This window comes from Salvelinus sp. IW2-2015, unplaced genomic scaffold, assembly GCF_002910315.2.
Source record: "Salvelinus sp. IW2-2015 unplaced genomic scaffold, ASM291031v2 Un_scaffold16477, whole genome shotgun sequence".
Taxonomy (NCBI): Eukaryota; Metazoa; Chordata; class Actinopteri; order Salmoniformes; family Salmonidae; genus Salvelinus; species Salvelinus sp. IW2-2015.
In genome coordinates, this window is record NW_019957605.1 from 333706 (window position 1) to 348030 (window position 14325).

The window sequence follows — 14325 nt, forward strand, 5'->3', positions numbered from 1 at the left end:
ATTTTGCGTGGGTTGTATTGACCAACATAAATGATCACACACACATAACAATATAAACAAATAATGAGCTCTGGTTCCTCCAGAAAATGTCCTGTACCTTGGGCCTAAAAAGAGTCCTGCCCGGTAAAGAAGTTCAGGGAACATCAAGTGACCTTAAGTCACGCAATGTTTGTCCGTTCATTCAAGTGTAGCGTAAACCCAGTATTAATCAACAATCAAAATAACAATAATTTTACCCACACAACCATCAAACGTATCAACTCTTAATAAGTCCTCAACTACAACTAACTACATAAATCATTACGGTATACATCACCCAAAACAAATTAAATACCGTATACAAAAAGGTTGTAGTCAGTCGGTCAGTCCAATCCGCCAACAGATCTCCAGCGGAGAAAGGCCACGAAGAACAACCGAAGAGGTGTAGTCCACGGACGCAAAGAGTGATCCGATCCTGGGTAAAACTTGCTATTAGGCTACAAAACACACTTTTAAAGGCAACAAAACAAACAGAATAGAGAAGCTTCGGAACTGAGGGTTGAACACATCCTCATTCACGTCTCCATCACAACCCCACTTTTGCGCAGCTAATGCTGGCTATTTAATTGGGAATTAAGGGGAAGCGCCCTATTGGAAGGAGAAGCACAGACGGTTCAGAAAAATTCAGGGCCTCACAGTATGCTTGGGGTCATTGTACATTTGGAAGACCCATTTGCGACCAAGCTTTAACTTTCCTGACTGAGTGCCTTGAGATGTTGCTTCAATATATCCACATAATTTTCCTACCTCATGATCCATCTATTTTGCGAAGTGCACCTGTCCCTCCTGCAGCAAAGCACCTGTACAACATGATGCTGCCACCCCAGCGCTTCACGGTTGGATGGTGTTCTTCAGCTTGCAAGCAGACCCCCTTTTCCTCCAAACATAACGATGGTCATTATGGTCAAACAGTTTCTGTTTGGAGCACGTGATGCCGCGGAGCTGAGCAGACGTTGACAAACCGAGCTCTTCAAAGTTATTCTATTATTACCTAAATAAAACGTTGAAACAATATTCTAACATCGGCTGATAAATCGTCAAGTACTTACCTTCCCAAAGAGCCATGGACCGCCGACGAGAAGGCAAGAAGAACGACCAACGTCGTTGATTCCCAAGATAACGATAACGCTAGCAAGATTAGCATTAGCCCTCATATCTCAAACGACAGTCCCAGACTGTTGCTCTCGGCCTCTTGCGAGCCTGCCGACATGCTGGCTACTCTCCTCCGGGAAATTCAAGATGGTAACAAAGGTCTTTCTATGAAAATCGATAAGAGAACGGTCTGAACCCATTCTTCCATTGACGACCTGAAATCCTCCCTGGCAACAAGTGAATGATCTGCCTTTTGAGGGCGAGAAGAACAGTGTGGTAGACTGAACGATTTGAGAGATATACGAGGGCTAATCTCAATCTGATTGCGTAGGCGCAGGTAATCGGTCTATCTTCGTGGACCCCGCATTAGCACAGATCTATATCGAGACGTTACTGGACGCGCATTGTTTCCTGTCTCTGACCCTCCGTCGGCTGACCGGATCCAGTGTCGTCTCTGTTGGATAACACAAACTGCAGTAACAGTTGACCAATACGAATCTTTTAATCAGCTCCAAGAATGAATAGCAAAATATTGTGGTTTCAATCGGTGATCAGGTATGGGAAACCAATATGCTAGTAATAACGTTAGAAATTAACTTTTGAAGAGCTCGAGGGTTAATATCCTTGCAACGGTTGTCTGGTCCTGCTCGGAAGTTCTCGACAGCAAGAGGAACAGCGAGCGACTCTAGCTTGCTCCAGATCACACGCTTATTATATACTGTTTTTGCAACTATCACAATAGTGGACACATCTCCGCGTAGTTTGGAGGATAACCCAAGGTCATTGGCACCATTTGCATTATCAGCCAAAGCCTCAGCTGGACAAAACAACCAATCCAAACCGTGAAGCGCTGGGTGGCACATTCATGTTGTACAGCGTGCTTCTGCAGGAGCGACAGGTGCACTTCGCAAAAATAGATGCACATGAGTAGGAAAAATTAGTGAATATTGAAGCAACATCTCAAGGCATCATCCAGGAATTAAAAGCTTTGTCGCCAAATGGGTCCAAAATGTACAAGACCCCGAAGCATACTTGACGGCCCTGAAATTTTCTGAACCGTCTGTCTTCTCCTTTCCAATAGGGCGCTGCCCCCTTAATCCCAATTAAATAGCCAGGCACCTTCCAGCCTGCCCGCAAAAGTGGCGTTGTGATAGGAGACGTAATGATGAATGTGTTCCAACCCTCAGTTCCGAAGCTTCTCATTCTGTCTGTTTGTTGCCTTTAAAAGTGTGTTTTGTAGCCTAAATAGCCAAGTTTACCCAGGATCGATCACTCTTTGCGTACCGTGGACTTACACCTCTCCGGTTTCTTCTGGCCTTTCTCCGCTGCGAGATCTGTTGCGGAGGGAACTACCGACTGGACTACAACCTATTGTAAATACGTATTAATTTGTTTTGGGGTGAGTAATACCGTAATGATTATGTATTTATTTAGTGTGAGGACTTATTAGAGTGAACGGTTTTTATGGTTTGGAAAATAGTATGATGATCGATAATACCTGGTACGCTACCACTGAATAACAATCGAACGCGCCCCACAGAACATCAGCCGCCGAAAACCCCGGCCAGATGAGCCCCCAACGGGCCGTCCTGATCAGGTTCCTCCGTTCCAAGACAGAGAGAAGGTACTGCAACTCGCAAGAGCCAAAGGGACATAAACCATTGTTCATGAAGAGGGTCAGCCTTTTCCCGGATATGAGCGCGGATCTCGCAAGACGTCGCAAGCAGTTCAGACCTGCCGCCAAAGCACTGAAGGAGAAAGAACAGTCAGTCGGCTACCTCATCCACCCTGCCGCGAATTACAAGTTCAGTACAAAGGCCGAAGCCATCTCTTCAACACACCGGAGAAAGTGTAACACCTTTTTCCAAAGAACTGAACAACGTCTGAGCCAGACCGGTTTCTTTGGGGCAGTTGTTTGTTTTCTCTTATTCCGGACTGAAACCGCTGCATTAATCCAATAGTTGTTTTTGAAGTTCTTTCCAATGTTTTAAGGGTTTATGAAAAGTGTATTTTCATCCTGACTTTTACATAAGTCCTTTGTGTTGGTGTGGACTTGARGGACCAGATGGGACTCATTCCCTKCCAAACCAAAAGGAGAAACTAATGTTTMCTCTGGTAGGCACAACCTACCTGGCACCCCTATAAATAATAACCTCAAGTCAAAACCATTACAATACTTCCAAAGTTGTGGCAAAATGGCTTAAGGACAGTAAAGTCAAGGTATTGGAGTGGCCAAGCCCTGACCTCAATCCTATAGAAAATGTGTGGGTAGAACTGAAAAAGCGTGTGCAAGCAAGGAGGCCTACAAACCTGACTCAGTTACACCAGCTCTGTCAGGAGGATGGGCCAAAATTCACCCAACTTATTGTGGGAAGCTTGTGGAAGGTTACCCAAAACGTTTGACCAAAGTTAAACAATTTAAAGGCAATGCTACCAAATACTAATTGAGTGTATGTAAACCTCTGACCCACTGGGAATGTGATGAAAGAAATAAAAGCTGTAATAAWTCATTCTCTGCTATTATTCTGACATTTCACATTCTTAAAATAAAGTGGTGATCCTAACTGACCTAAGACGGGGAATTTTTACTATGATTAAATGTCAGGAATTGTGAAAAACTGAGTTTAATGTATTTGGCTGAGGTGTATGTAAACTTCCGACTTCAACTGTACATATCTGGAACCAGGCTATATCCACCTGCTTTTAGAAACAGAACCCCGTCTGTCTGGCAGCAGCAGTTTTTTTTCGCTGTCTACTTTACTCTATGAATATCGGCATGCCCTAGAGAGACCACAGAAGTCTATTTATTTATCCTTTATCGGGAAACTCTGATAGCTATAAACCAGAATGCATACAGTGTATAAGTATCTGTATGAATGTGTCAGTTCCTGAAAATACTATTTTCAGTCCACAGAGTTGCAGAAAGGGGCTTGTTTAAAGCATTAACGATCTGACAAGTGATGTTGACACCTCTTGAAATGTGATCAAAGTTTTTAATGAGTTGTTTGCACTAGAGGTCGACCGATTAATTGGAATGGCCGATTTAATTAGGGCCGATTTCAAGTTTTCATAACAATCAGATTTTTTTTAACACCTTTTTTTTACACCTTTATTTAACTAGGCAAGTCAGTTAAGAACACATTCTTATTTTCAATGACGGCCTAGGAACGGTGGGTTAACTGCTTTGTTCAGGGGCAGAACGACAGATTTTTACCATGTCAGCTCAGGGATTCAATCTTGCAACCTTACAGTTAACTAGTCCAACGCTCTAACTACCTGCTTTACATTGCACTCCACGAGGAGCCTGCCTGTTACACAAATGCAGTAAGAAGCCAAGGTAAATTTCTAGCTAGCATTAAACTTATCTTATAAACTAGTGATTATGATTGATTAATTATTTTTTAACTACACATGGTTGATGATATTACTAGTTTATCTAGCGTGTCCTGCATTGCATATAATCGATGCGGTGGCATTCGTGAAAAAGGACTGTCGTTGCTCCGTGTACCTAACCATAAACATCAATGCCTTTCTTAAAATCAATACACAAGTATATATTTTTAAACCTACATATTTAGCTGAAAGAAATCCAGGTTAGCAGGCAATATTAACCAGGTGACATTGTGTCACTTCTCTTGCTTCATTGCACGCAGAGTCATATGCAACAGTTTGGGCCACCTGGCTCACTGCGAACTAATTTGCCAGAATTTTACGTAATAATGACATAACATTGAAGGTTGTGCAATGTAACAGGAATATTTAGACTTATGGATGCCACCCGTTAGATAAAATACGGAACGGTTCCGTATATCACTGAAAGAATAAACGTTTTGTTTTCGAGATGATAGTTTCCAGATTCGACCATATTAATGACCTAAGGCAGTCTGACTGAGAGATGGTAGGCACCAGCATGTTCGTAAGCATTCATTCAAACAGCACTTTTGTGCGTTTTGCCAGCAGCTCTTCGCAATGCTTCAAGCATTGTGCTGTTTATGACTTCAAGCCTATCAACTCCCGAGATTAGGCTGGTGTAACCGATGTGAAATGGCTAGCTATTTAGCAGGGTGCGCGCTAATAGCGTTTCAAACGTCACTCGCTCTGAGACTTGGAGTAGTTGTTCCTCTTGCTCTGCATGGGTAACGCTGCTTCGAGGGTGGCTGTTGTCGTTGTGTTCCTGGTTCGAGCCCAGGTAGGAGCGAGGAGAGGGACGGAAGCTATACTGTTACACTGGCAATACTAAAGTGCCTATAAGAACATCCAATAGTCAAAGGTATATGAAATACAAATGGTATAGAGAGAAATAGTCCTATAATTCCTTTAACTACAATCTAAAACTTCTCACCTGGGAATATTGAAGACTCATGTTAAAAGGAACCACCAGCTTTCATATGTTCTCAGGTTCTGAGCAAGGAACTTAAACGTTAGCTTTCTTACATGGCACATATTGCACTTTTACTTTGTTTTTGCATTATTTAAACCAAATTGAACATGTTTCATTATTTATTTGAGGCTAAATTGATTTTATTGATGTATTATATTAAGTTAAAATAAGTGTTCATTCAGTATTGTTGTAATTGTCATTGTTACAAATAAATAAAATTTTAAAAATCTGCCGATTTTTTATTTTTTATTTTTTTATCTGTATCGACTTTTTTTGGTCCTCCAATAATCGGTATCGGCGTTGAAACATCATAATCGMTCGACCTCTAGTTTGCACATTGTTCAGAAAACTACTAAAGTCAGAATGTCATAACACTAACAATTTATGAGGTGTGCAAACAAAAACATTTGGGAAATTATGACAGCCTACCAAAAGTTATGTGAATACATYTGGCCATCTCTCTCTGTCTCCCTTTTTATTTCCTCCACCATACTTACTCATGACTTCCGGGCATCCCTCTGAACTGTTTTTTTCCCTTCCTTTTTTGTTATCAGGGGGTGAAGCCTGCCAGCTACAACAAGGTTGTGGATCCTGAAATCAAGGAGATTATTGGCGAGTGCATCTGCCAGAAGAAAGAGGAGCGGTGAGTGACTGTACCTGCGTCTCTGCCCACCGCTTGGCCATAGGGCCACCAAGGTGCTCCGTCACCCCTCCATACCTCGCTTCATCTGCCCACATCCTATCACCACATCGATGACATTCGGGGCTCTCAACAACATTCCAATCTCCCMTCTCGATCTGTAGGCCATCCTCTGTTAACTTGAATAATAATGGGTTTAATACAGAGGAGAAAATAACCCTTAAAACCGCCTCTGTGGCAGGTTTTCATACTGAGAGGTGATTGTGTACAGTTCTCTCTCGTTCCTTGTCCTGGCAGCTAGTAAATGGAGGGTGTTCTTAGATAAGGGCTTATACTGTTCTTATGGCTCTGTACAGACCGGAACACTGAGAACATTGGTGCTCAGYAGAGTCTTTCAGCTCCTGCATGACAAAACTACTGAATTAGGTGGAGGGCATTAGGTCACTGTACTTGGGAGTTGATATGACTCATTTGAAGTTTATTTGGGCTAAATCTGTAAAATGACAGAAGGTCAAGTTGGAGCCATGCCATGTTAGCACAGTGATAAAGGGTCGTTTTTATTGTTCCTTCCTCCCAGGTACTCCATAAAGGACCTGCTGAACCACGCCTTCTTTGCGGAGGACACAGGGGTGCGGGTGGAGCTGGCCGAGGAGGATGATGGGAAGAAGGCGGCCATCGCCCTGAAGCTGTGGGTGGAAGACCCAAAGAAGCTGAAGGGAAAATACAAGGAGAGCGGAGCCATTGAGTTTACCTTTGAACTGGAAAAAGAGAGCTCGGAGGGCGTGGCCCAAGAGATGGTAAGATGGARGGTGGGTGGATGGATGGATAGTTTGATGGTTGAATACATGGGTGGAGTGTAGCATTAGACTGGTTGAACAGACATTGCCATCCAAGGTGGGGTTTGAATTTGTCCTGAATAATGTAAYTACTTGAGTAAATGCTGGTTCTTGCGGCTCTGTTATGGTGTGGGTTGCATTTTCCAGGCATTGTTTAGGTCTACTCAACCCCTTAGAGGGCAAGGTAAACGGCAGTAAATACACAGCCATTCTGAGTGATCATCTTCAACCTACAGTGCCTAGTGAAAGTCTACACACCGCTTGGACAGTCTTCACATTTTGCTGCTTTACTATCTAAAAAGGGATTAAAATTTGATCGTTTTCTTACTGATCTACACATTTTCAAAGTGAAAGAAAGTTCTAGAAAATGTAAAAACAAAGATGTCTTGATTGTGCGTGTTTTCACACCCCAGAGTTAATACGTGGGTGGAAGCACGTTGGGCAGCCATTACAGCTGTAAATCTTATTGAATAGTATTCCACCAACTTTGCACAACTCTTTGGGCTACATGTACATTGTTTTGGTCAAAATTGCTCAAGCTCAGTAACTTTGGTTGGAAATCATTGGACAGCATATTCAAACTTGATCTCAGATTTAATTTTTTTGAAAAGTCTGTTTATTCAGTTTACACACAAGACAACACAATATAAATAATATATGCTCAACTAGAAAAAAAAACTTATTTCAACTATAAAGATACTGTACTTTAGACAATTTAAACACACTGGGCAGAAAAGTACAAAGGTTAAAGGGCAATCTGTAGTTAATACAGGAASAGAGCGGTCACCTTGCCATTGTTCCTGTAAACAGACTAGGGGTGAAGAAATGCAACCACTCACAGACAGTCATGGCCACAGACTGACCATCCATTGGACCAAAATGAAAGTTTACAATGCTATTTTATTTATTTTTTTACTATATTTACACTTACATTTTTTACAAACAGGGCAAAACAAGCTCACATTTTAGGCTTTGACAGGGCAAGAAGAATAAGGCATCCACAAGTCACACTCAATAAGAATCAGTAGGCACATCGCCAACCTCAAGGTCTTCCCAAAAAAACACATAAATGCTCCTCCAACCAGTAAATCACAGGGGTGTCAAATACAGATTTYTTTTTGTTTTAATGAGAATGCCATCAGAGGGTGGTGGACTGTATAAAGTAAGACCGGAATGGAGCCCAAGCATCATAAAACAGTTTGGAGTTCCCATGTGTATTGAATTACATTTTTTTTTTTTACATTTCAGAGATTACAGCACACTTCCCACTAGGGCTAGGTGGTATACTGTATTTTACTATATACTGATATTTATGCACGAACCGGTTTAGGTTTTTACTTTACCTTCTATGACGATATTTTGTGTCGTTTGGTTTGTTAAATGTTAAATATTAGTTTGTTTCTTACATCTGCAAACAGCTAGTTTGTGTTTTCTTYGCAAGTTAAGCTAAATCGCTGGTTAGCTAACTAGCTAATAAAAGTACTGAGTCAGAGCAAACGTAGCTAGCTAATACAGCCTGATACCAGTACTGGTGGAGGCTTAAATCAGCATGTTTGTGCAACAGTATCTTCTAAATCAAAGAGGAGTAGGCGAAGCATGAATATGTTGGCTGTATGAATAAAGATTTAATGTAGCCAAAGATTATAGGGTCCCCTAGGAAACACAGAACATCACTTTGGTTCCTACCCTGTCACAATAACTCGTCCATGGCATTTTCATTCGTTGTCATGTCAAAAACAATGTATTCAAAGTGCCCACTATTATTTATATTCATTCTATTTCCATGATTCCAAAAGTTCACCCAAYTGTTTTGATKTAAATCGCAATTGCAGCATTTGGTTAAAAATAAGGCCTAGTATTTTAGCCCATYRKGTGGCAATGATCTCAAATYAGTGCAGGAAATGCAGAAATTGATGGAAATGCAGGAAATGATTTTAGGTTGAAGTTGAATTGAACAGTATAAACCAATCAGAATGGAGAAAGACTCATTGAACTCATTTAGAATATGTGTTGCCACCCTCGGGTCACACACTACTCATAAAGCAAATGTAGAACTTTTATTGATCAAAAACATAAAATACTGTCAAAAATTTGAAAAATACCATGATATGATAATTTGGCCATATCGRCCACCCAATATTTATAAGATGGGGGAACTACACCTGTGTAATGATCATGCTGGTTAATCAGCTTCTTGATATGCCACACCTGGCAGGTGGATGGATTATATTTGCAAAGGAGAAATGCTCACTAACAAGGATGTAAACAAATTCATGCACAATAAGAGAGAAAGTAGCTTTTRCTGCGTTTTATATTTTTCTTCAATATATACAGTTGAAGTCGGAAGTTTACATACACKTTAGCCAAATACATTTAAATATTAGATGTCCTAACCGACMTGCCAAAACTATAGTTTGTTAACAAGAAATTTGTGGWGTGGTTGAAAAACAAGTTTTAATGACTCCAACCTAAGTGTATTTAAACTTCTGACTTCAACTGTATGCCWTGGCCATCTGTCACCAGAACTAACCCAATTGAACACTTATGGGAGATTCTGGAGCAGTGCCTGAGACAGTGTTTTCCATCAACAATTTGCCAAATGATGGAATTTTCTTGTGGAAGAATGGTGTCACCTTCCAATAGAGTTCCAGAAACTTGAAGAATCTATGCCAAGGTGCKTTAAAGCTGTTCTGACGGCTTGTGGTGGGCGCAACACCCTATTAAGACACTTTTATATTATTATTACTCATTATGCTCCCAAACATTTAGTTGGTATAGCAACCAACGTTTCGGCACGTAGTGCCTTTTTCAGGGTTGTCATTGTTCATCAAATATAAACATGTTGGGGGTTAGTCTAGTAGCTAGTTGTAGAGGGCAAGAGGTCTGTGTGTGGTGTCCAGGCAGACCGTGTACCAACAGTGCTCCAATCTCATCATCAGGGAATGCGCCCTCTTGCAGATTGGCAGGGATACGCTCTCCACTTCCAGGAATCCAGTGATTGCGGTTTTATTTTTTCTTCCTGTTTGCTTCTTTTTGTCCAACAAACGCCCACCATCAGATAAGACTTCTGTAAATATTTCTGTGTACTTAATCTACAATAAAGTTTTCCGGAGCTTTGTGCAGTTTTATCTAACACTTTCTGATGGATCCAGCTACTATTTCCCCCTCCAGATTGTTCTCAGACCTCAAATCCAACTTGTTTCAGATTTTGTCCAAGTTGTTTAACTGTAAACAGATATGGGCTTTATGCCCGTTTGAAGAGCACTGGGCTGAGACCGTGCCTCTGAAGTGAAAATCGAGATCTGCTCACTGGCGAAGAGGGTTATTAGAGTACAAAAGTAGGGTTGGCGGTGGCACCGCTTGAGATCCCTCTGTTGTTTATTGTAGACAAGGAATTAGCTTTGTCTTTGTTTTTCCCTGTCTTAGCTTAGTATGTTTGCCCTCTTCTGTTGTGTCTTAAGTGTTCAAAACAGCCCTTAGCAGACGTCTTGATATCTGATCATGTCTAGGTGACCTGCATTGTATGGCTGTGTTAGTGAGCTCGTGTATTCGGGTATGGTGTTTAAGCTGTAAATAGATTATTGAATGTTTATTTTACCCTGTAGGCTATTTGTGGGAGTGGGACAGGCTTGGGTTTGTGTTTGCTTTACTGTTGCTTTGTGTGGTGTCAGTGTGTTAAGCTTTCCTTTTGTCAATGGGGTCAGGCTGTCAAAAGTGTGTGACTTTATTGGTTTATTCGGATCCCCATTAGCTTTTGCCGAAGCAGCAGCTATTCTTCCTGGGGTCCACACAAAACAGCATTCCATGACATGTTTAATCTCTATATTTGTAAGCTAATTTTGCTGTTTSCTTGATTAATTGTAGATGGAAGGGAGTTTCATGCCATCATGGCTCCGTATAATACTGTGTGTTGCTGTGCATTTCTTTTGGACTTGGGGACTGTGTAGAGACCCCTGGTGGCATGTATTGTGGGGTATTCATACTCCTTGACTTATTCCACATTTTGTTGTTARAGCCTGACACTTTTTTTTCTCAATGATCCACACACATAATCTCCTGTTCTTCCTTGCAGATTTTCTCAAGCTCAATTAAGTTAGATGGGCAGCTGTGGTGAAAAGCAATCTTCACGTCTTTCCACAGAAAGCATCCCCATAGCATGATGCTGCCACCACCATGCTTCACGGTAGAGATGGTGTTAGACGGTGATGAGCAGTGCCAGGTTTTCTCCAGAAATAACGCTTTGCATTTAGGCCAAAGAGTTTCATTTTGTCTCATCAGACCACAGAATATTTTGCCTTATGCTTTTGTCTATCAAATTGTATTTGTCACATATGCCGAATACAGCTGTAGACCTTACCATGAAATGCTTACCTAACCAACAATGCAGTTAAAGAAATAGAGTTAAGAAAAGATTTGCTAAATAAACTAGTGTAAAATAAAAAGTAACACAAATAAGATGACATAACAATAACGAGGCTATATACAGGGGGTATCGGTACCAAGTCAATGTGCGGGGGTACAGGTTAGTTAAGGTAATTTGTAGATGTAGGTAGGGGTAAAGTGACTATGCATAGATAATAAACAGCAAGTAGCAGCAGTGTAAAAGCAAAGGGGGGGTGGTCAATGTAAATAGTGTGGGTGGCCATTTGATTAATTGTTCAGCCATCTTATGGCTTTTGGGCGACACTGCCCTTGTGTAGGGTGCCGTCTTTCGGATGGGACGTTAAACGGGTGTCCTGACTCTCTGAGTCATTAAAGATCCATGGCACTTATCGTAAGAGTAGGGTGTTAACCACGGTGTCCTGGCTAAATTCCCAATCTGGCCTCAAACCATCATGTCACCTAATAATCCCCAGTTTATAATTGGCTCTTTCATCCCCCTCCTCTCCCCTGTAACTATTCCCCAGGTCGTTGCTGCAAATGAGAATGTGTTCTCAGTCAACTTACCTGGTAAAATAATGGTAAAATAAATAAATAAATAAATGGCTTGGGGGTAGAAGCTGTTAAGGACCCTTTTGCACATAGACTTGGCGCTCCGGTACCGTTTGCCGTGCGGTAGCAGAGAGAACAGTCTATGACTTGTGTGACTGTAATCTTTGACAACTTTTTGGGCCTTCCTCTGACACCGTCTAGTGTCAGAGGAAGGCCTGGCCCCAGTGATGTATTGGGCCGTACTCACTACTGTCTGTAGCGCCTTATGGTCAGATGCCGAGCAGTTGCCATATCAGGCGGTGATGCAACCGTTCAGGATGCTCTCGATGGTGCAGCTGTATAACTTTTTGAAGATCTGGGGACTCATGCCACATCTTTTCAGTCTCATGGGGGGGAAAGATGTTGTCGTGCCCTCTTCACGACTGTCTTGGTGTGTTTGGATCATAATAGTTCGGCCCTTCTTCTCATGTAGTCCACAATGATTTCCTTTGTCTTGCTTACATTGAGGGAGAGGTTGTTGTCCTGGCACCACACTGCCAGGTCTCTGACCTCCTCCCTATAGGCTGTCTCATCATTGTCAGTGATCAGGCCTACCACTGTTGTGTCATCAGCAAACTTAATAATGGTGTTGGAGTCGTGCTTGGCCACGCAGTRGTGGGTGAACAGGGAGTACAGGACTGAGCACACACCTCTGAGGGGCCCCGGTGTTGAGGATCAGCGTGGCAGATGTGTTGTTGCCTACCCTTACCACCTGGGGGCGGCCCTTCAGGAAGTCCAGGATCCAGTTGCAGAGTGAGGTGTTTAGTCCCAGGGTCCTTAGCTTAGTGATGAGCTTTGTGGGCACTATGGTGTTGAATGCTGAGCTGTAGTCAATTAACAGCATTCTCACATAGGTGTTCCTTTTGTTCAGGTGGGAAAGGGCAGTGTGGAGTGCGATTGAGATTGCATCATTTGTGGATCTGTTGGGGCGGTATGCGAAATGGAGTGGGTCTAGGGTTTCCGGGATGATGATGCCTTTCAAAGCACTTCATGGCTACTGACGTGGTTGTCATTTAGGCAGGTTAACTTCGCATTCTTGGGRACAGGGACTATGATCTGCTTGAAACATGTAGGTATTACAGACTCGGTCAGGGAGAGGTTGAAAAATATTAGTGAAGACACGGGTTGGTCCGCGTATATTCTGAGTGCAAGCCCTGGTAATCCGTRRGGCCCCGCGGCCTTGTGAATGTTGACCTGTTTAAAGGTCTTGCTCACATCGACTACGGAAAGCGTGATCACAAAGTCGTCCGGAACAGCTAGTGATCTCATGCATGCTTCAGTGTTGCTTGCCTCGAAGCGAGCATAAAAGGCATTTCGCTTTTTTTCATCTGGTAGGCTTCCGTCACTGGGCAGCTCGTGGCTGTGCTTCCCTTTGTAGTCCGTAATAATTTGCAAGCCCTGCCACATCCGACGAGCATCAGAGCCAGTGTAGTAGGATTGATGCTTTGCCTGTTTGATGGTTCGTCTGGGGGCATAGCAGGGTTTCTTATAAGCATCCGGATTAGTGTCCCGCTCCTTGAAAGCGGCAGCTCTAGCCTTTAGCTCGCTGRGGATGTTGCCTGTATTCCATGGCTTCTGGTTGGGATATGTACGCACGGTCACTGTGGGGACGACGTCGTTGATGCACTCATTGATGAAGCCGGTGACTGAAGTGGTATACTCCTCAATGCCATTGGATGAATCACGGAACGTATTCCAGTCTGTGCTAGCAAAACAGCACTGTAGCATAGCATCCGCATCATCTGACCACTTCCATATTGAGCGAGTCACTGGTACTTCCTGCTTTAGTTTTTAGTTGTAAGCAGGAATCAGGAGGATAGAATTATGGTCAGATTTCCCAAATGGAGGGTGAGGGAGAGCCTTGTATGTGTCTCTGTGTGTGGAGTAAAAGTGGTCTAGAGTTTTTTGTTTTTTTTCTCTGGTGGCACATTTGACATGCTGGTAGAAATGAGGTAAAACAGATTTGTTTGCCTGCATCAAAGTCCCCGGCCACTAGGAACACCGCTTCTGGATGAGCATTTTCTTGTTTGCTTATGCCCTTATACAGCTCGTTGAGTGCAGTCTTAGTGCCAGCATTGGTTTGTGGTGGTAAATGGACGSCTACGAATAATATAGATGAGAACTCTCTTGGTAGATAGTGCGGTCTACAGCTTATCATGAGGTACTCTYCCTCAGGCGAGCAATACCTTGTGACTTCTTTAATATTAGACATCGCGCACCAACTGTTATTAACAAATAGACACACACTCTTCTGGGGAGGCTTTCCACTAGATGTTGGAACATTGCTGCGGGGACTTGCTTCAATTCAGCCACGAGCATTAGTCGGCGCAGTCGGCGTTCCAATTCATCCCAAAGGTGTTCGATGG

The 14325-nt window shown here is 42.6% G+C and overlaps 1 protein-coding gene across 3 annotated transcripts in view; it reads left to right on the forward strand.

Moving 5' to 3' along the window:
• LOC112080766 (serine/threonine-protein kinase WNK2-like) overlaps positions 1 to 14325 on the forward strand; it is a 95507-nt gene that overhangs the window by 48792 nt on the left and 32390 nt on the right. For all 3 annotated transcript variants that reach the window (XM_024146673.2, XM_024146672.2, XM_070442703.1), the window contains exons 6-7: positions 6067 to 6155; positions 6730 to 6949. In XM_024146673.2, coding sequence (XP_024002441.1) covers positions 6067 to 6155; positions 6730 to 6949 — 309 coding nt within the window. The remainder of the gene's footprint in view (positions 1 to 6066; positions 6156 to 6729; positions 6950 to 14325) is intronic.